This window comes from Anopheles ziemanni, chromosome 2 (assembly GCF_943734765.1).
Source record: "Anopheles ziemanni chromosome 2, idAnoZiCoDA_A2_x.2, whole genome shotgun sequence".
NCBI classification, from domain to species: domain Eukaryota; kingdom Metazoa; phylum Arthropoda; class Insecta; order Diptera; family Culicidae; genus Anopheles; species Anopheles ziemanni.
Window position 1 is genome coordinate 40,205,232 of NC_080705.1, and position 22,403 is coordinate 40,227,634.

The 22,403-nt window shown below is 40.7% G+C and overlaps 2 protein-coding genes across 2 annotated transcripts; both read left to right on the forward strand.

Moving 5' to 3' along the window:
* The first annotated feature begins 4,516 nt into the window (after positions 1 to 4,516).
* On the forward strand, positions 4,517 to 12,750 carry LOC131293570 (ornithine decarboxylase antizyme). Its single transcript, XM_058321648.1, is given in 5 exon segments — positions 4,517 to 4,578; positions 4,655 to 4,787; positions 10,998 to 11,117; positions 11,119 to 11,167; positions 11,256 to 12,750. Coding segments are annotated over 5 exon segments (858 nt in total). The 3' UTR covers positions 11,750 to 12,750.
* A 5,374-nt stretch (positions 12,751 to 18,124) lies between these two features.
* LOC131282313 (protein croquemort-like) lies at positions 18,125 to 19,832 on the forward strand. Its single transcript, XM_058311729.1, has 4 exons — positions 18,125 to 18,565; positions 18,637 to 19,475; positions 19,548 to 19,638; positions 19,704 to 19,832. The coding sequence occupies exons 1-4, from the start codon at positions 18,125 to 18,127 to the stop codon at positions 19,815 to 19,817; spliced, it is 1,485 nt and encodes a 494-aa protein (XP_058167712.1). The 3' UTR covers positions 19,818 to 19,832.
* The last annotated feature ends 2,571 nt before the right edge of the window (positions 19,833 to 22,403 follow it).

Genomic DNA, 22,403 nt, shown 5'->3' on the forward strand with positions numbered 1-22,403 from the left:
GATTATTAAAGTTAGCGGAGGGACATATTCACAGTTCCACGAGAGCAGGCATTAAGAGAACTCGAAATCTATTGAACACTATCTTTGAGTACCGGTGTGCCTGTAGCCGGGCTAAATCCTCGATAAACTTCGTAAACGATTTTTACTGGGGACGTACAAATGGATGAAGTTCATATCATTCTTCAAGATCAACTCATTGTACACGTTGGGTCCTTCCTCTGATTCTACGATTTAGAGCAATGTTTTTTCTCACATCTTACGCATATCACAACCTATACGGCCATGGTCCAAGCAAACCAAAAAAAATAAAAAGAGAAGCATTTTTATACGAGCCACTAAATTATCTCCATCGTTCCTGCAAACCACAACAACACCACCGTTATTTTGACAGACAAATTGTAAACAAGATATCCAAAATGGTTCCGAGCAAAACTGCTCTGTCGCAACCTGTCTAGTGTTTAGTAACCTTGGAAAAAACTATCATCTTATCACTTCTACTATAAGCGATTACACAAAAAAACTGCTACGCTGGATATTAATATCAACAGAATATCTAACTAACGTAAATAGCAATAAGCGACATGCAGTAAACTTAACACATCTCATCCCTATTGTCAAAATTTTTCTTTATTTTTCTAAAGAAACTAACGAAATTTGCTCAGGATGAACCCACCTGAATAGTAGATAGACCGTGGAGAAAACTGTGTTTCCAGAAGCGAATCGTGAAAAAACATCAGTTTCACTTTTGAAGTGGTGCAAAGAAGTTATGAGCATTCCGCCTCGTGGATACAGCATTTCGAGAATTAAAAGCAAAGAAAACAAGAAAACATTAGCCAGCAAAATGCCGTCGTTAAGTTTTAACATGCGGTAAGTTTTATTATTTAAGGTATTCTCGTTCTTTGTTGACCGCAATTGCTTGCCTCGGTTCGTGACTATCGTCATCCAATAGTATATTTTCCTTGTTAGGCAGCTTATTTTTTCCCCCATGCCCCTCGCAAAAACCTTCTGCCAAGTTGATCTAGCTATTCAAAGTCTAGTAATGATTCAATAGGCAAGAATTTGTATATCTTTTGCCCCAATTTTTTGCAATATTTTCAAGTGCGTAGTGATTCATTTACATGCGCTACGAGACATAATCGTATCGCCATTTTGTTCGCGTACACTTGTATGCAGCACTTTTTCTCTGTGTGCGTGGTTGTACTACGAGTTTCTGTCGCGAGAAAAACGGAATTTTCCTGTCGATTGAAAGGAAAAAGATCGCTAGCAAATATTATATAATTATTAGTTAATTAGTTTCTTACTTTTTACCACAGTCATATCTGACAACATGAACGATGTAAGTGGTACACTTTTTTCTGCTTTTCTACGCTTCTACGAGCCTGCGTAGAAGTAGTTGCTGGTTTATTTCGCGAAGGGGACACAACGTCACGACGAAGGAATTTGGTTGTTTTCATACGTTGTTGTTGAGCTCTGCTGTATCGCGAAAGTTCAACCTGCAGAGCACCAGCGCTGCTAATTCACGTGCGGCTTATTGGTTTGCTCGGGTGATTGATAATGGCCACGGCGAACTAATAGCGGCTGCATTGACATAGGTCATCACCTACGTGGTGGTGTGTGTACGTGTGCAACGTACCACTTTTCCTGGGTCGCTTGCTTTGTTCCATTGCTTTCCGGTTCTCGATCACCGATCGCATCTAGACGTTTCGATCAGTTGCTAAGGATGTGCAGCGACCGTAGTTTGGACACTACAAGGGTACCGTTCTGTTAATGTTGTTACATTGTTGTTGCTTCAATTTAGTTATAATCGTAAAATGGTCTGCATGAGACGCTGATAGAGATGTGAGCCAGACGGTATCACCCTTCAGAAATCGAATAAGTCGCGTTATAGTTGACCACGGTACGCTCGGAGCAATTGCTTGACTGATAGTGCACGACGCCATCGTTGGCCGAATACGGCGATATTCCCTCTATTTTTAGCTGCGATCAGATTTACAAACTAGTTTTTATGCGGTTCGTCGTACACACTGATCGAATCGCTTCTGGGAATTAAACTTCGACTGGCGTAACGTGTGTTGGAGGATAGATAGACGATGCAATATTGAAACTACGTGATGTAAGAACGTACAAACTAGTCGCGAGGCATTAGATTTATTGAGCAATCTAACAGTATATGCCTCACGTATGTGTGCCAGTGTAAACATCCCATTAGCGCGTGTCTCGTCCTCCAGTAACGTCTACAAATGCATGCTCAAAGCCACGGCCGGTGTCTGGTGATAACATCAATCAGTGATGTGAGTCATTGGAGTAATTGGTTCAATTGATGGTATAATTGATTGCCAGCAGCTTGATTTTGATTTTGTGAAGCAAAAACGATATAAGGCTCAACACAATAAATACTTGCGATCGAGTGCAGCGAACGTACACTGACATTTTTGTATCATCTATGCCTTCTGAACTCCAGATCTCACTGAATAGTACTATAATTTTCCGCGTTTTTAAAGTAGAAGGGTTAAACCTGTAGAATCGCTTCTTGAAATCAGTGAAATGAGCAGCTAATCTATGCCAATTATCTCAAAATATTTGTGAAAACATGAAGCACAAATATTCACTGTATTCAAGAGAAAGTGGGGCAAGATGCCTCGATGGGGTAAAGTGCACCTGCATGTTTTGAATTAATTATGCAATTCGAACACAACTGGAGTGAATGTGAGTTAATGTTCGCTAACAATAAAACACATCATCCTATGTACTATGTATGGATTAGGTCGTACGTAAAGCAAACGAGATAAAGTAAACAAACTATGAAACCATGCAGTTAGGTACAATGGATTAAAATGAGCTACATATTGCAATCAATCAGACATTCATCGATACGAATACTGAAGAAAATTAAATCATTCTGTGGAGATGAAAACTTCACCGAAACGATTAATTATCGTTTTCTCATGTTGAAATTGACGAGGTTCATGTTGAAATTTTTAGTTCGAACGATGAATCATAAATACATAAAATATATTAAAACGTTATTATCAGCGCTATTTGAGTAATTATTAAGAGATGCATTCTGTCCCACGGTACATTCCACACTTTGCACTGGCACGTAGAGTACAGAGGTGTCTTTAAAATCTTGTTTGAAGTTACCTTTTGTGATTTAATATTTTTTGCGAATAGAACAAACGCAAAAAATCAAACTATTAAATTTTAGAGTATACGTCATGAATGGACTGCAAAAAACGATTCTCTTTCTTTTAGGTAGTCTTTACTGCCTCCTAAAATTTGCAAATCTACACTGTTTTTGAAGTTCAATTCGCTTTTGATAATGGTGCCTTGGGTTAGCAAGTACCATCAACGATGGTTTTGAGTGCGGAAGTAATGAATTTACATTTGAACTAATTAAAAATATTCGATTCTTGAAGTGTTGGGAGACAAGCGTGCGATTTGAAATAGACTGAGGGTAAACTTGAAATTCTTCCTTTCCATCGCATCTACGTTAAGTCTATCAGAATAAATGTATCTACCAATAGTTAATTTGCTTGGTGGCCTTAGCTTTATCTTATCGCTTCGCGCCTTTATCTTTATTTGTTTGGTCGATTCTTCAATAATACGTCGCATTCAGCTACGCCGACACAACAATGTGACAGTGAAAAAGGCACTAAAAACGCGCGCACGCTCTGCCCGACATTGATAAGCATTAAATTATCTCTAGCAAAAGTTCCCCCATTTCGCCATTGTCACGCTTCCAACTGCGTCACATAGCAAAAAGAACGGTGTGTTGTGTTTTGATCTGGGACTTGCAGCTCGCTCGTCGCCGGTGGCATCTTTAAACAACCTGCCCGCCCGGCCTTCCTTCGCACATGATGCTGCCTTTGCTCACCTTTCCGCCGAAGCCGCTTCCACCGACTTACACAGGTTCACCTTGAGAGAGACACCCATATAAACTGCCGGGTGCCGACGGCGCGAGCGAAGAAGCATTTTTGGCAAATTTTGACCTTCTGCAGTTCCCTCGTCTCTCGTATGTTTGTGAGGATTTGGGCGCGGGTGTGTTTGAATCTGCTTTTCTTCAAACACACAAACACAAAAGCGATGTAGGAAAAAACCAAAACAATAACAGAAGTTTTTAGAAGCACCACCAATCCATCGCGTAATTTTCCTCAACGGTGATAAAAATAGATTTTTTAGGCATCACAGACCGCGTGCGTTTTATCGTTAGAATGGCTTCCTAACATGGATTATTTAGAGCAGCAAACGGCACGGAAGACGTGAAGTAATTGCAATATCAAAAAAAAAAAAGCTGAGCATCAATTTTACAGGGTTTCGATTCATATAATGGAATGTTTCAATAGGTAGAGGGAACATTTCAAAAGCATAGGGGATATTTTCAACCAGTAAAGATAACTTTGCAATCATATAGGGGAATGTGTCAGACAGCTAGGGGAATCGTGCAATGTCACCGGGGAGCTTTGCAACCAGTTAGGGGAGCGAGCTGTCAACCTAACAGTTTGTTTACTTTGACTTGATGGAACCGACAACGTTCGCGCCAGAAACAGCTAATCAGTATAGTTTGGCTCATCTACTAAGGTAATTTCATAATAGCATTGCATCAAATTGTTATTTATGTTAAACATGTCTTCTCTTTAGTTTTTTGTAATTGTAGGATAGCAGTGCTAATTACAATGCCTCCACGGCAACATATTTCGGTAGAAAACAAAAAAAAGATAGTGAAGCTGTACTTGGATCAGTACCGTATGACCGATATAGCAAACATTATGGATTTGAACATCCAGACAGTGTCACGGATCGTTCAAAAGTATCTCAAAGATGGGGAAGTTCAAGATAACTCCCACAAGAAAGGTGGCCCACACACAAAGAAGTTGAACGAGGAACAGCTTCAAATCGTGAAGAACTGGGTGGATGAAGACTGTTCGCTAAGTCTCAAAACAATTACGGAAAAGTGTCTTGCAGAATTTGGTGTACGCATTTGTATCTCAACAGCTAGAAACTATTTGACAGGATTCAACTACACACTAAAAAGAATTAAACTACTTCCTGAGCGTCGCAACACTCCGCAAACAATAGAGGTGCGTAAGCAATACGCCCTTCGTTTTATAGAGTGGCAGGCGGAGATGAACGACTCCAATTTCATGTTTTTAGATGAAGTGGGATTTAATGTATCAATGAGAAGCAAAAGAGGGTGGTCTGCTTCAGGAAAACCTGCCACTCAGGTTGTTCCATCAATCCGAAGTCGCAACATTACCATCTGTTGCACTATATCTCGAAATGGAATAGTTACTTATGAATATGCGGATGGAGCATTCAATCAGCATTTGTTTCTTAATTATTTAGATAAACTGAAACAAGATTTTGCAACACACAATATCAGCGAGCCAATAATTATCATGGACAATGTGGCTTTCCACAAAACCGGAATTATTAAAACGTTCGCAGAAGAAAATAACATTAGGCTCGAGTACCTACCACCTTACTCGCCTTTCTTAAATCCAATAGAAAACATGTTTTCTAAATGGAAAGAAATAGTCGGAAGAGCAAAGCCGCAGAATGAGACGGAGTTAATGCAAGCCATCAAAGATGGGGCTAATTTAATAACAAAAGAAGATTGTGATGGATATTATCGTAACATGTTGCGATACGTTAGAAAATGTTGTAACGGGGAGGAAATAATAGATTAAGTTGTATACTGTACTGAATTAATTGACAAACATCATAAAAATTGAACTAGTTGAACTCGGAGCTGTGAATTATTTTCAATAAAATACTATTTTTTCTTAACATTAATAAGTGTCTTGAAGTAACATGCACATCATTCTTTAACCGTCACCCGTTCAACCAAACCTACATACGTAGACGTTCAACCGGACTACCCGGGTAGTCCATACATTTTGTATGGGAGACTCCGTTTTGCTGTACTTAAGACTTAATAACTTTTTATCTAGACGTCGGATCGATTTGAAATTTTCAGTGAAGATACTTGAGAGTGTTTCCCACAATGTTGTGTAGTTTTTATAACTTTAAAAATTCATTATTTATGTTAATTTGAGGTTCCAAAAAATGTCACCCTTCACATCTATGACCGAAACCTGTGTAGCTTCAACATTTTAGATAAGAGTTTGCATTTTCTGTATTTCAGTATACGTATCTTTGATCATTGAATCTTAATTACTTGAAATTTTCAGAAATTTATTAAATTTTTTTAAACATGTTTTAGAAATGTTCAAGTAGGATTGTTTCATTCGAAAACACGAATCCGATAATTTAAACATTTATGCCTTACGTTTAGGCATTAAAATCTTAGTCTAATATTAAACACAAGTATGTATCTTAGTAATATTAAACACATCATTTTGTTCAGAAAATGTGCGCCACAAACACGTTTATTAATCCGTTTCTAGTCGACTATGTGTGTGATTCAAAGTACAACAAAAGTTAAGTAAAAGTGAGCGTTATGGAAAAACTCAATTCTTTGAATAGATAAAACCGAACAGACTTATAGAAGAATTACTAGGAACAGCATTTCTGACGAAAAAAGAATTAAATAACGGACAAAACTTTGTTCTCAGTTGAAGCATGAAGATAGCATGAAGCGACTGAGAGTTTATTAATTTTTACAATATTTTATGCAATTTTCCAAAACATTTCAAGTAGTTAAGTATCTACGAGCAAATATATCAGTACTAAAATACAGAAAAAGCAAACTTCTATGTAAATTATATGAACTACACAGATAAATGGTTGTAGATGTGAATGGTGAATTTTTTTGGAACCTCAAATTAACATACTTAATGAATTTTTAAAATTATAAAAACTACACAATATTTTGGGAAACACCCTCAAGTATCTTCACTGAAAATTTCAAATCGATCCGACATCTAGATAAAAAGTTATTAAGTCTTAAGTACAGCAAAACGGAGTCTCCCATACAAAATGTATGGACTACCCGGGTAGTCCGGTTGAACGTTTGAGGGGTATCAACCGAAAAACGCAAATAAAAATTATTTAAATTCCTTGGAAAATTTTTTTTCTTTAGCAAAACGATCGAAAATGAATTTTTCTAGGTATTCTAAAAATTTCATGCCGATACGTCAATCCAATCATAAGTTAGAACAAAACAAAACTCCAAAAACTACCCGGGTAGGCGGTTGAACGGGTGACGGTTAATTCCTTCGATTTAAACCCCTTCACAATTTCCCCCCAACCTGACGGGCAGTTTTTGTCGCCCGTTTATATTTTCGCTGTGCGATGTTTATTCGAAGTGCACCTGCTTCAAAAACACGTTATTACTTGTTTGTGCATTTTTATTAGTTTATGCAATACTAATCGTTGCAATTAAACCAAAGTTAACACAGTTTAATTATTGATCTAAAAAATGATACTTTGAAGTGGTTAACAAGCACGAGAGTAACGTTCTTTAAGCAACGTAGTCGGAACGATAAACGTAGAGAACCTCGCATCGAATATCACATATTGACTTGGCATTTTGCGTTTACCTCAGCGGATCGATTGTTTCACAGAACCCTTCGTAACAAGTCAAAAGAAACAGATGCAAAATTGGAGAATGTTGTTGTATTTTAGTTGAAAATAACTTACTCGATTTACGAATATTTTACTATCCATAGTTATAACATTCCTTGACATAAAAATGATGAGTTTAGTGAAATTACCAACTCGCTCCCCTAACCGGTTGTAAAGCTCCCCGGTGGGATTGCACGATTCCCCTAGCTGTCTGACACATTCCCCTATATGATTGCAAAGTTATCTTTACCGGTTGAAAATATCCCCTATGCTTTTGAAATGTTCCCTCTACCTATTGAAACATTCCATTATATGAATCGAAACCCTGTAATGCATGGCTTCACTGTGATTTATTCGCCCTGCGGTTTTGATCTGGATATTTTTAAACGCAATGTAAAATTGTATTTGCGAAGGTATTCTGTTCCTCATGCACGTCGGTGTTTGGTGGTTTAATTTTAAACAAACCCGAACGCTGATGAGCAATTGAAAGTTATTTTCTTTCACTTACTTGTGTATGTTTTGTCATTAATACCAGTATAGATGCCGGTGGGAAAATGGTATGGCACATTAAACACACGTGTTTCCCACCCGCCCATGTAGGGACGTGGGGTCATGACTTGCGATTTATTTGGCGCAAGTTCAAGGTATATCTCCACAGAACCGGGCAGTTGCGTACGCCACATGTACAGCAAATTGCATAGAGACAGACTGACGTAGTTTCAAAAACAAGCCCACCAACGTTTTCCGTGTTGTTGTGTTTGTGTGTGTTGACTTTTACAAGATTGTCATGACGCGGATTGTAGGTGAAATACTCGTATTGTTTGATAATCGATGATTTGCATATGCCATAATATGAAACCTTTCATATTGGTTTGGCTAGTTATTTTCATTATTTAGAGAGATTTTTTCTTAGGTACCCAATTATCTCCTCCCAATGCAACCAGGAAATTTTTTTTACCCCTCGCTTTTTCTCTACCGCTGTACGGAAGATCCATCCCCCATGACCATCCTCACACAATCCTATTTTCACTCATTTTCAAGCCCACCATATTGTGTATGGCAAGTGTGGGACTACACAAATTCACCCCGTTTCGAGCGTTTCTTAAAGCACGAGAAAAAGTTTGTTTGTGTTTACGCTGCTTTGGACGCCGTGGCTGTTTTCAAAACAGCAAAGTGCGCAATTCCTCAAAACCATCCTCGGCCCTCGGTTGCTGCTGCTGCTGCTGCTGCTGTCCTGTTAAGTTTCTTTAACGCGACCGAGCGCTAGCGGTCGAGATAAAAATACACACACGCTCTACGTGGCACATTTCCGCCAGTTCGGTTGTCTTTATTTTTCGCAAAGCAATTTACATGCCGAAGATTCTTTCCTGGTCATCAAAGAAAAAAGGCGAGATTATTCGGTGGAAATGTTGCGAATGGTATAATGTACGAATTTTTCAAATATACTACCACCAATTGCATCTTCAATTTCTTTGCGCCGCCGCCGGCACGAGGTGACGAAACACGATGATCTGGTGTGACATATTGTTTCTCGATCGGTGGCCATCGTCAATCATGTCTACCTTTGCCCGGATCGTACGATGCGCGTTTTTATTGTTGTGCGCACTTGTTTTTTTTTTTTTTTTTTTTTTTTTGTTCGACACCGCAAGTTTTTCGCTCACGTTACAGTTTCGCTAAGTCATAATGCTTTGCAAACTTGACAAATGATATCCACCCGGGGGTTGGGGTCGTTGGTCTCAGCCGTCTTGTTGTGCCAAACCACCAAAAAAAAACCCTTCCTTCGCCTTGCGAAAAGGGCAACCAGCGAGACGAAAATTTCGCCACAGAAAATGACTTTTCATATGCCGAACATCCGCGACATGGCTACTGAAAGTCGCCGTCGTGCACAACAAACAACGTCAATTACACTGTTGCTATTAACAAATGAGAATGTAAGCAGTCCGCCTGACTATCGTTGTGGTGGTTTTTCCTCTCATTGGCCGCCAACCAGGATCGATCATTCTTCTGCGGCCTGAGAGGGAAAACCGCCCCACCGACCGCCGAACGCGGGTTCTCGCTAGTGTTTGGCTCCGTTCTGCTGCCGATTGGTGTTGGTGGTGGTGTGTGTTGTTTGTTGTTCGGTTAACTGAACACGACACAGATCTCGTGGCGAGGCAATAGCACGACCCGGTCCGCGAGCGACAATCAGTCGGATTCTGTCCGCGAAAATGTGCGCCATCATCATCGCTGCCGATGAGATCTCTTAAAGTGATTCGATAAAAGTTGGAAAAGACATTTATAAACTACAGCACACGAGAGAAAAAAAGCTCACTGTAGCGAAGCAAAGAACCCAACGCCACTGAAAATAATATTCAAAATCGAAGTGTTTTGTCGCCGCAAGTGCACCGCAATCGTCGCTTGCCGTTCTGCAGCTTGTTATTTATTGTTTGTTTGTGCAAAGAAACCCCGTCGTTTGGACGCATTTGAATTCTCGTAAAGAAAGGCTTGTGTAAGGTAGCAGATTTTACCTACCCATCCCGCTGTAACTATCAAAAAACGATCATTATCGAAATGAAGGTTCCCAGCTCTTCTTCGCCCATTGCCGTTCCCACCGTTGGCGAACCGGCCGGCAGAATGCAGCGCAATCGGATGATGTACGTATACTAGGAAATAACGACGCGCGATAGTCATAATCTCCATCGGCGACCGTCAACACACTTTTACTGACGGTGAGCTAGTCAGTTAGTTGAGTGCAGGTCGCAGATTATTTCGATAAGGCCATACAAGAGAAGTTACGGATGTGCCCCGGCGACGAGATAATAGTGTAAATGATGTAATCTTTGTTTGAAAAACGTGTCACATACTATGACAGCTTTAAAACCCTGCCGTGATAATGCGAATGCAATAAACTGACCGTAGGTTACAATTGCGAGAAAAAGTTCCCTTCCAATCAGAACTGAAATCTAGTGAAAGGTGATGATAATGATTCACTTATCGATAAACCTTTAGGTTCCACAGAGGGATAGTGTATGCTTACAAACTTTTGAGTTTATAAGGATTAACATTTTGCATTACTGTAAGGCGATTGTTGAAAAGAGTTTTGTTTCGATTTATTTTTATAATTTGCTGCTTGTTTACTCAAATGGTTAAATGGTTGGTAGTGTTGAAATTCCATTGGCATTGCTGTCAATTGTTGTCGCAAGACTGTAATTAAAACCGAGATAATTGGTGGAATCGCATACGGATTTTTTTTTTATTGAACGATGGAATTCCACCCAATGTGTTAAATATTAAACAAGAAGAATGTAAATTTGCTGTCCTTACATAGTCTGTCTGTCATCTAGAAAATTATTACTCAACAGAAGATTTATGTGCGAAAGAATTGAACATGTTTATTTTAGTAGTAGTACAACCAATTTGTCTATTTTAATCGTAATGTACATAAATCCATTTAACTAAAAGCACTTTTATTTTTGTTTAATTTCAGTGAGCCGAGTCTTAGTAGTAGTAATCGTATGAGTAAACGTACGATTTCTTCCTCCTCCTCCTCGTCTTCGGCGGCCTCCGACTCCTACTGTGTTTCGTTGGCTGTAGGACCGCTGTGGTGGTCCTGATGTCCCAACATTCAGGACCGATCACGATAGGGCCTCTCCCTTGAAGGGTAAGCCACCACCACCAAGCCACCATGTTAACATTTACTTAATATCTGATGTTTTCTCCACTCTCTCCTCCTCGTTCACGTGCCACAGAATACAATCGCAAGGATTCTTTCGATTCGACAACGACCACTGCTTCTTCCGAGTACAATGATCTGGATTTCACTGAATCAACCGTCGACTACATGAACCAACAGGAGGCTGCCGTCATCCAGGAGGTACTGAGCCAGTCCGTTCCGACCGCCATCACCCTGAAGCTGTTCGTCACGCCGCAAAAGTGCAGCAGCTGGGAGACGATCTTCAATCCGAACGACAACATCCTGTACGTGTCGCTCCCATCGGCCATGTCGCACGAGGCCTCCAAGCACTCCTTCATTTCCCTGCTGGAGTTTGCCGAGGAAAAGCTGGAGTGCGATGGCGTCGTCCTGTGCATCCGCAAGGATCGGCTCGACCGTCCCAACCTGGTGCGTACGTTCTCATTCGTCGGTTTTCAGCCGCTCAGCCCAAAATCTCCGCTCGCTCCGCCCCACATCGAGGAGCAGCAGCGGAATGAGTATCTCTTCATGATTTACAACATCGAGGAGTAAACCACGGGAGAGCACGCGAACAACAAAACAACACCCCCCGACCAAGCGCAACAAGATCAACCGCTTGGGTGAAATCCATATCATGTGATCCGCCAGATCCAACATCAACGCTTGGCGGATCGATACGAAGAGGAGCGGTGTGCGTTGGTACAATCGTATTAAAATTAAGTTCGTGCCATTTGACCAGCGACAAACGCTCACCTAAATACCATCTGCAGCCGGGAGCGTCTGTTGGTCGTGGTTTGGGCGAAAACAACACCCCTCTCCGCCCTTCAACGATAAGGTTGAAGTTTACCCGCCGAGCTTCGATTGGTGGCAGAGATCGTTGCATCCCAAATCGGTGCGGTTTACGTTCAACCGTTTTGATACGATCGTATAGAACACACAGCATAGCGTATAAAAACAATGCAACCGGAAAGACAAACGAAAAGCATGGATTAATATCATACTACATCATCGATACAACACAACACACATGCGGACTCATTGCCACCATCCATCGCCATCCAGCAACAATTGATGAACCACACGTTTGAATGGTTTCTACCTGTGAAAAATCCATCGCTTCACGTCCATCTATATCGTCAAAGCAAGCAAAACCAACCAGCGGCCAAACTAATGGCATGAGACATATAAAGTTAAAGAAAGATAACATTTCCCTTTTCGAAGATTACAATACCAGCTCGCGGTTCTTTGCAACACAAAACAAACACTACTTGCAAACGCGGGCGAACGGCGTGTGCATACTCTCTAGAGCGTAACTACCAATACTAGCACATAGTAGAACGGAGGGAAAAGTGAAGAGAAAACAACAGGCATTATCAGATTCGGTATCGCGATCTAACCAGTCGATATACTTGCGATTTGTAATTGTTTAAGAGATATGCTACTATCATATGGTAATCATAACAAAAAATTTAAAAAAGTTAAAAAAAATCATAAAAGCTATAAAAATCGCAAAAAAATCGATAACGAACTGTATCCTACGTATATTTTTTTTTTACAAACAACCAGCAATAACTGATTGAATGGGATAATTAAAACAAACAATCTTGAAATAGAAACAACTGACACAGAAAAACGCATTATTTTGCAGACGATTTTTATACAAAAAAACAAACAATGAAACTGACACAAGAACTAAAAATTTATCGTCATACAAAGAGGAGATTGAAATTAAATTCTGTCGAAGAAATGCCAGCTATGGAGCGCCCCGGATGTGAATCCTTCATCCTTGGACATACCAAACGATCAACGTAACCGGCAGTTGACACCTGCGGTCGAGTTAGTAGGGAATCGACGCGAGAGATAGAAGACTTCTTCGGCGCGAGCCTCGGCAGCCCTGTGCCAACTAGAGAAATGTTTGTTGCAATCGGGAAAACAAAGTGCAAAGGAAAACAAAACAAACAACAAAAAAGGGACACTTTGAAAACGGGATAGTGAATGGTCAAACATAAAGGAAGTGCTCGTGCCGAAGTCAAGTTGATATAGAAGTCGTTAATTAGTTTGTTATGTTGATTAGTTTAGCTGCCATTTTTTTTCTCTCCTGCTTTTTTCTTTTGAATTGACATTTTTCTGAAAAGCAGTACTTATGAAATAGAATATTTTGTATACATTACTAGGAACAGTTACGTTAACCGCAAACGATGTCATCTACCCACAACATTTATTAGTGCTAAGATTTATTTACTATTCTTATGTATCCTAGTTGTATTCATTGTCTTATTATCGTTTTCCTTGATTTGATAGGATTCCACCACCGAAGATGGTATTGTAATGCTTTAATTTGTAGCGGATTTTTGCTTACGTTTCTCTGCATCGAACCTCCCGCCTCCGGGAGGATCTTCTTTCGGGCAGCACACGAATTAATCGTTCGATGCGTGATATATGTCCCCCATCACCGTGTTGTGTATTCCGAGCACGATAAACCGAACGGGTACGGTGAGGAACATGAAGTAGAAACTTGCAAACATAAGAAAAGGGAATTTTTTGAACAAAACAATTTAACGAAAATGGGAATGTATCTCAAAGCATGTAGGGAAAAAGTAAACATGAATCAAAAGTGACGACCTAGCGCGGTCACGAAGACGGAAAGAGAGAAGCACATGAAGTGGTGCGATGTAGCTAATGGAATATTATTGTTCTCGTTTACTTTTTCCCCAACTTTATATGTTGTTAATGGGTTCAGTTGAGAATATACTGTATAATCAACCCTGTCTTACTATTTTATCTACTGAAAATAAGAACAAGCATACAGCTTTTTAAAAATACACATCAACTAGCTTTTATAAAACGAATATAAGTTTTTCTTCTTTCTGTGAGATGTTGACAATTTCAGCAAATAATAAAAACAATTTTGAAGTTGATAAATTTTCAAGCAGAATTCCCTTTTTATGACTAACAATTCTAACCAAACAAGAGAACTAAGAGCAACTAACGATTCATATAATCTACAGACCTTCGTAAAAAGGTATTCGATACTTATTCTTTCAACATGGATTTTATTTTATCACTAGTTTTGTTCATTCTATCGGAAATATAACAAGAAATATAATTTCTAAATACTAACCAAACAACACTGCGCAATTTTATTTTACTGAAAGAAAGTCGACCGACTTTATACTATACAAACTAACATCGTCGCCTCGGCTACGCTTCAATAGTGCGAATTTATGAATGTGAATAAACCCTTATCAAACAATTAACTTAGTAGGTCGATAACAAGTACTACCTTCGTGGTTCACGTCATTGTCAAAAATCGTCACGCCATCTAATTTTGCTTTGAATACTACTACCATCGAGTTTCAGAAACAAAAAGACTTAAGATTACTTGTTACTCATTTAAATTTTACGAAAATTCCTACATACTTCAACAAATTTGAAAAACGATTCATTCAACGGCCTAATCGAATAATAAACGAAGTAACGCACATTAAATAAAACGTTCTTGTTGAAAGTGGGCGCATATTGTTTCAGCCGGCGAACACCAACAATTTAGTGATTAAAACATACTTTTCGACAAACAATGTAATGTGGAATTGCTGAATTTTAAAGCAATTAAAAAACGATTTTATGGGAATCAAGATCGGCGACAATGTATTAAACTTAATCTACGCACCCTTCCCTTAAACACATTCATGAAACAAGTTCAAATTTTTGTACTCTAGTTTCAACAGTGATACTAAGCACTTGTCACATTCAGCAGCTCTTAGTGCCGGTACTGAGTTTTAAAGTTAAAAAACAAAGTTTTTGAGTTCTAATGCGTTGGAATTGTGTTCATTAAAATTTATTTGAAGGAGGTTTGATAGCGGTTATTGTCTATATCAGGGGCCGGGATACGTTTCGTTTGCGGATAAATGTTGTTTACGACTACCTTACATGAATGGTGATTGTAAAATCAAACATTTTTCTTATCTGTCGTGAAAAATATCCAAATATCCAAACATATTTTAGAGTTTTAGTTTTGTAACTGCCTGTAAAAAAAGTGTGTGCTATACTGCTATAAATGATGACACAAATTGACTCAGAAGATGTAGATTTTTCAACTTTCCATTGGTTGTTTCCGTCCTGTGCTTTGGACAGGATTCCGTACGCGAGCATGCGAGATACGTTACAACGGGAATTGGCGTTATTTCCGATCTTTGAGGCCAATTTATGTCGTCATTTGTAATTGCAAAACAAGATTTTATTTTTGAAATGTTCCTCAACATTATAACTTTCTAGCGCGCACTGTTTATCCGGATTTGTATTATAATTTTGAATAGATAAAAGCTAAAAAAACTCTATTTCGACCGTTTTTGCTTTATAGCTTTTATTTATGGATTTGAAAAATCTTCAAAATAGTGAAGTTATAGCGTTGTAAAAATAAAGGTCAAAGTGACCCCTTTTATTTTAGTTGTAGCTTTGGATTTTAAGAAAAGTCTTTTTTTTGTAATAATATTTAGCCGTTTTCGAGATATTAAAATCGGAATTGGATTGTGAAACGTGTGTCCACTGTTTTCAATGTATTTAAAAAAGAAAAATGAAAAGTGCTTAATGTACTGTTAAGCAAAACAACAAAATTACTTAAATGAGCTTAATAGAAATGATATGAAATGAACTTGCCCAAAATTCGCTTTTTGGTAGAAATTGACTCGATGGAATTAAGAAAAAAAACCTTGACCGAATACAAATACGACGGTAATTCCAATGCTTTATCATACGAAGCTTTCATGAATCCCACCCCCCCTCCCGGTAGCCCTCATAAGCCAAACGTAAGGAGTTCTCTTGGATTTATAGTACATCAAAGTTAATGCAAACAAAACAAATCTTAAGGTTAAATCTCAAGTAGCTAAACTCAATCCTTACCTCATCCAACAGCTGCCAACGGTCAAAAGTCTACCCTCACTAATAGTGCAACGTTTTAAAACAGTGCTTTCCGGTGCGAACAGTAAACGGTGAGGGCAATAAATTACTTCTTCAAATAAGATCACTATCGCAAAAGAGTAGGGCCAGCGCTTTACCGTGCGTAGTCGTCACCTCATTGGTTGGGGGCTGGTTATCGGAATACCGCTGTAATCCGTTGATTCATCCCCGCGTTTCTACGATCCATGAACGATAAGGGTGACCATTATTGAGCACTCCCACCTCACCTTCTCTTGCGACCTAGTCGTTATTGACGCGTGAGTAAATTATAAAAAAAAAAAACAAACAACAAACATGTGGGCGGGGATAATGGTGGGACTTCGACGCTGGGTGTGATTAGTATTTATTTTTACATTTTTGCACACGGCCATGCATAATTGAAGCAATGCCGTTTTGGGTTGTGTAGTAAGAGATTTTGGACACATTTCAATTTGAATTAGATTTGTTTCTTTTTTCTGGTGTAACACCAATGCATCTCGGGCAAGAAGGTGGCATGAAGAAATAATCAACCGATCACTGTTGTCAGGTGGCCATAATGTGTCAATTATATAATAAAACATACCCAACAGGGCAAGCAAATACGATTTAATACAGTTGCTGTTATTCATCTAAGTGCAATTTCATTTTGAAATTGTTTTCTTATGGCGGAATGTTTTTTTAATGATCTACAGCAGAGGTCGGCACACATTTCCCAAAAAGGGAAATGATAATATCTATAATATTATCATCCCAGATGGTAATTAATGTTTTAATAAAGGATGATTTAATGTTTCCTTTTGAATGTAGTATCCTTTTGAATGGAGGGTCAACTTTGTAAATAGCAAAGTTGCATAAAAAGAGGTTCGTCAATCATCGTTTAAGGTATCCGGTTCGCGCTTTCGGTTTCCTTTTAATCATCCAAATTCAATCATCAAAACTAAGCAGCACAGCATGGGGAAACATAAGAATTTATACTGTAGAGTAGAACGAAAGTTTGCATCGTTCCACATTATTTAATGAGCTGAACAGCTTGAGGGTCAAACTTACCATAAGATTTGTTATAGGTTCGTTATCAATCTTTTGTTTTGTTAGCAAATTTTATCATCTATCAATCGTAAGAAATATTACCCGAAGAGGTTGTATAAAAGATTTCCCAAAGATTATGTCAACGCATCCACTGTATGAAACATCAAGGACGCTCGATATTGTGCTCATCCAGACCGCCAGTCGGTAACAGATTTTGATTTCGCCAAATTTTCTTTTTTTACCATTCTGCTATATTTTCACTGTGTGGATCACTGGTACATTTTTGAGTGTAGCCTATAAACTGTAAGGTGTACTACGATACGATTATTACGTAGCAGATAGCGTTATCACGACCGGTGCAGTGATATAAACACAGAACCAGCGAAGAACAACAAGACAAACTATCGCGCGGATTACCTCGATCGAACAGATTATGAGTCCATGGGGTTCCGAGCGGCCGCCGATAACCCACCTAATCGGTTTACAGCGACACAGGCCAGTGTATTGTTCTGGCTGTAACAATCACAGCCCTGCCTCAACCTGCCCCCGATCGGGTCCTATCCCGGAGCAGCAGGTTTATCTTTATAACCTTAAAATTCGTTTCCCAAAAGCCGGCAAAAGGGCAGCGGGAGAAACAAAACAAACAACACCTTTACCCCGGCCGTCGAGAGGGGTGGAGACGTTAGTGGACGTCGATAAAGGCATTAATGTTTCTTCTTTATCTTGCCCCCCGATCGGGGCGAAAGGCCAGTGCACCAACCCCGGGGAGCGAAAAGGTACACGGCCTCCAGTTGGGACCATTGAGGTGGTGCTAGTCCTTTGGAGAATCGCGCCGCGTACGGACACGCTAATCCGTCGCAGCGGGAGACGTCGCAGCAGTGTCGCAGTTCGGCCTAAACTCGGCGTAGGACAATCCCGGGATTTTTACTCGATAACCGAAAACACCCCCAAGGGTCGCTAGGAACCATGTGCTGCTGCTCGAAAAAGTACTCCAACACCGCCAAAAAGCTGTGGGCGTTCGGCGGTGTGGTGGCCATCTTCATTGCGGCCGCCTTCTTCGGGTTCGGCCTGCCGGCCATCATCGATGCGGTCGCACTGACCGAGTTCCGCATCAAGGAGGGAGCGCGCGTGTACGAGAACTTCTTCGACGGCGAGGTGCCGATCTACTTCGACATCTACGTGTTCGATTGGACCAACCCGGAGGAGATCCGCAATCCGGACGTGCGGCCGAACTTCGTCCAGAAGGGACCGTACGTGTTCTCCGAGCGGCACGAGCGTGGCATGGTGTCGTTCAACGACAACGATACGCTCACGTTCAACCAGAAGCGCATCTGGCACTACGTCCCCGAGCAGTCGAACGGTGACTACTTCAACGATCGCGTCACGACGCTCAATCCCATTCTGGCGGTACGTTTTGGCGCCCGGACCGCGGGGACATTCCGTACGAGGTCCCTTGATTTCCCGTTTCTCTCTTTCAGACCGTCGGCAAAACGCTGGAAGGCGACCCACTGCTTCCCTTCCTCGATAACATCATTATGCTCAACAATCTCGCCACCTTCCTGTACGAGGACGTGCCGGTGCACGAGATGCTGTTCGATGGCCATCCGGATCTGCTGCTGAGCACGCTGCGCGATTTACTTGGCGCCCTGCCGCCCGGTACGGTACCGGATATCACCCTCCCGCCGTGGGAAGGCTTCGGGTGGTTTGTCGAGCGCAACGAAAGTCTCGAGTACGACGGCACGTTCCAGATAGGCACGGGTACGGACAACCGGATCAATACGGGCGTGATGCGCCAGTGGAACAACGAGCCGCAGGTGCCCAACTATCGCGGCGTCTGCGGTCAGGTCCGTGGCTCGGCCGGCGAAGTGTGGCCCCCGATGGGGCGCAACCTCGGGGATAACATCCGCCCGCTCCATCTGTTCCTCCCGGATCTGTGCAGTGCCATCACGCTGCAGCACGAGCGCGAGTTCTCGGTGCACGGACTCGACGGCGAGCTGTGGGTTGGTGATGCACGCAACTTCGACAACGGCCACACCATCCCCGAGACGGAATGTCAGTGTACGGCGCCGGTCGAAGAGTGTCCCGTGTTTCGGCCCGGTGTGATCGACGTGTCGGAGTGTAAGTTTGGTGCCCCGCTGGTGGTGAGCTATCCGCACTTCTACCTCGCCCATCCCAGCTATCGGATGGCCGTCGATGGCATGAACCCGGAGAAGGGCAAGCACGAGTTCCGCTTTGCGCTGCACCCGTTCTCCGGCATTCCGATGACCGTCAACGGTCGCCTCCAGTACAATATGCATCTCAAAGATTACGGAATGCAGTAAGTGCTTACTTGTTGCCATACTTGTTAATCGTATGATAACTTTACCTTTTACTCTTCCCTCGCACGCAGACTGTTCCAAGGTGTGCCAGATATAATCATTCCGGCGTTCTGGATCGAACAACGTGTAGTGCTCACGGAGGACATTGCCGATGATCTTAAAGTAAGACTTTCAGGATCCCGAAAACATCCCGAAAACAAAAAACACTAACCATTAACCCGTTTCAGCTTATCGAAAACCTCCGGTGGGGTTTCATCATCACGGCGTACGTGTTGTGCGGAGTGGGTGCCCTTCTTCTCGGACTGTCCTTATATGCCGCCGTTTTTGTGTGGAAAGACTAATTAATTCGTAAGCTTGTATTAACCGTTAGCGGGGTACATGGAGGGGATTGCAGATTTTTTCGATTTATATGACGCAGAGATGTCGCTACGACAAGTCTGATAAGGTGATTCACGTTTGAAAATGCTGATAGGAAATAAAAGGCTCGTTACTTAATTGATACTTCGTTACTAAATTGATATACTCAATTGATACTTAATTGAAGAATTGATGAGTTATTTTTACTTTTCACACAAGAATGTCAGCTTTTTTAACCAGTTTGGTACTTTCCTCCATGTCTTTATACTTTCAACGAAGATTGCTTATCGCTTAGTGCACATGCGCTAAGTTACACCGTAAACACCGTGGCTGATCAAGATTCGCTTCTTTCGCTTTCTACTCCTTCCTCCTACGTTCCATATCTTTTATCAAATGCCAGCGCAGCCAACTTAAGCCCGACCAGTTGCTCACATAACTGACTCGGTCTAATCGGGAATAACCGACCGAGCAAATTAATCGATAATAGAACAAACAAATGTAAATGTGGCCACTTCCAACTTCACACACGGCATCCAGATTCACAAGCGACCTTGTGTTACTTCTTTTCGTTGACGTCCACCTACAACCCCAACAAGATTTGTTTTGTGTCCAACATTATCTTGCTTTCAACAGTCATTCTTTCTTCGGCTTAGCTTATCTAAGTACATCGTACCGTAAATTACGGGAGTTGTTTCAAGCTTTTCACTTCTGAATCGTTCTCCTGTGCCATGCCTTACGCATTTCTGAGCGCATGTGTTTAGTGACAATTCGAAATGCGCAGGCATTTAATTTGAGACTTTGGATATTATGTTCGAGAGTTTATTGGTTTAGATTATGTGACACATATACTCGTGGCAAACGTTTTTTCTTCTTCTTATTGTTCTGCTTCTTCTGGCGTATCTACCATCTTGGTCATGCCTGACCTTTAAGGGCTTATTAGTATTTTTTTTCCCATCCATACGTAGATAGTCAGTCCTCTCGTACAGGGGAGGGTACAGTTTCGGTTTGGGATTCGAACCCACACGCCGTCGATTTGGTGAGAGCCGCGGCGGCGCTCTTGGGCCGATTTTCTAACCGGCGCTTCCGCTCGGCTGTCGCAGACCCCCGTTTTTGCGTATGCTTAAATTCCATCAGATGATACTAGGCCACCCGATGTGTTTTTAACGGGCCATTCATCTATTGTAGGTTTCAGCACAAAGTGACACAAAAAAATGCGATAGGGCCTGAACCTTTGCTAGAATATATAGAAGAGAAAGATGAAGCGGAGACGTTTTATGGGGATCTGCTGGATGAGCTGGATGAAAAAAAGCATACCGAAATCGACGCCCTACAAGAAAAACAATCAAAGAAGGATGAGGCCGCCTGCCATGGATCGGTGTTTGGCAGCGTTACTTATTTTATTATTTTGTAACTAAAGCATGACCATAACTAAATTGAACCAAGGAAAGCGCGCTACTGTGGCGCCTCTAGCGGCGCCAGCCAGAAACTAATATTTTTAGTAGTATTAGTAAATAGTAACAATGAAGTTGTGAAAGTTTCAGACCTGTACTATTGTTTTTCGCGAAATGCCGTATAATGGAAATTGAACGACCAAAAATGAATCCGCACAAATAACTGGAGCGTCGGTGGACAGATTGAGAAGGCCTGTAATCCATATTAAAAGCAAAAAACAAAAATTACATGTATTTTTCTTTTGTACAGTTATACATAAGGTTAGTTATAAAAATAGATAATTACTATTTACGTGTTCCCGGTTCCTATAAATTCACGTACTTTTTTATGCAGATTTTTCGACCTGCCATTATTCCAAGGTTGTCTTGGAGTGGTACTGGGCCAATAAGATCCACTTGGTACCAAAACCAAATTTCCCAGAGTTTCGCTCCATCGAAAAAATCTGGAAAATCACAAAACTTCAGCTTAGACGAAGTGGTGGAACAGTTAGAGATGTTCTTGGCAAGAAGAAGTGAACGGACGTTGCGAAAACGGTGTCCCTTTCCACGATACGAGCGCTAATGCGGGAACCAAAACACAAAATACGTGAATTTATATGAACAGTGAACACTTGAATACTAAAAACCTATTTTTATAACAATCGTTATGCATAATTGTACAAAAGAAAAATACTTGTCATTTTTATTGTTTTTTTTTTACGGGTTCCCGGCTTATTCAATTTGCTCAATTACCTTGGTATTTCAGTTATTTGTGCGGATTTATTTTTGGTCGTTCAATTTCCATTATACGGCATTTCGCGAAAAACAATAGTACAGGTCTGAAACTTTCACAACTTCATTGTTACTATTTACTAATACTACTAAAAATATTAGTTTCTGGCTGGCGCCGCTAGAGGTGCCACAGTAGCGCGCTTTCCTTGGTTCAATTTAGTTATGGTCATGCTTTAGATGTAGTTAGATTTATTATTGTATTGTTTGTTAATTGTTTATGTATTATTGTAATTGTTTTGTAAAAATTAATAATTTTGTAATTTAATCATTTACGATGTGTTCATTTGTTTCAAACAATTTTAATTGAATAAAAATTTAAATCGCTACACAAAAGATGTTTTTGTTGTT

What these genes read in the sequence shown, in the direction of transcription:
- LOC131282313 (XM_058311729.1), top strand. Translation starts at nt 18,125, where the DNA reads ATGTGCTGCTGCTCGAAAAAGTACTCCAACACCGCCAAAAAGCTGTGG. An exon ending in CGCTCAATCCCATTCTGGCG is followed by an intron (nt 18,566 to 18,636) that starts GTACGTTTTGGC and finishes TCTCTCTTTCAG; the next exon opens with ACCGTCGGCAAAACGCTGGA. An exon ending in CTCAAAGATTACGGAATGCA is followed by an intron (nt 19,476 to 19,547) that starts GTAAGTGCTTAC and finishes CCTCGCACGCAG; the next exon opens with ACTGTTCCAAGGTGTGCCAG.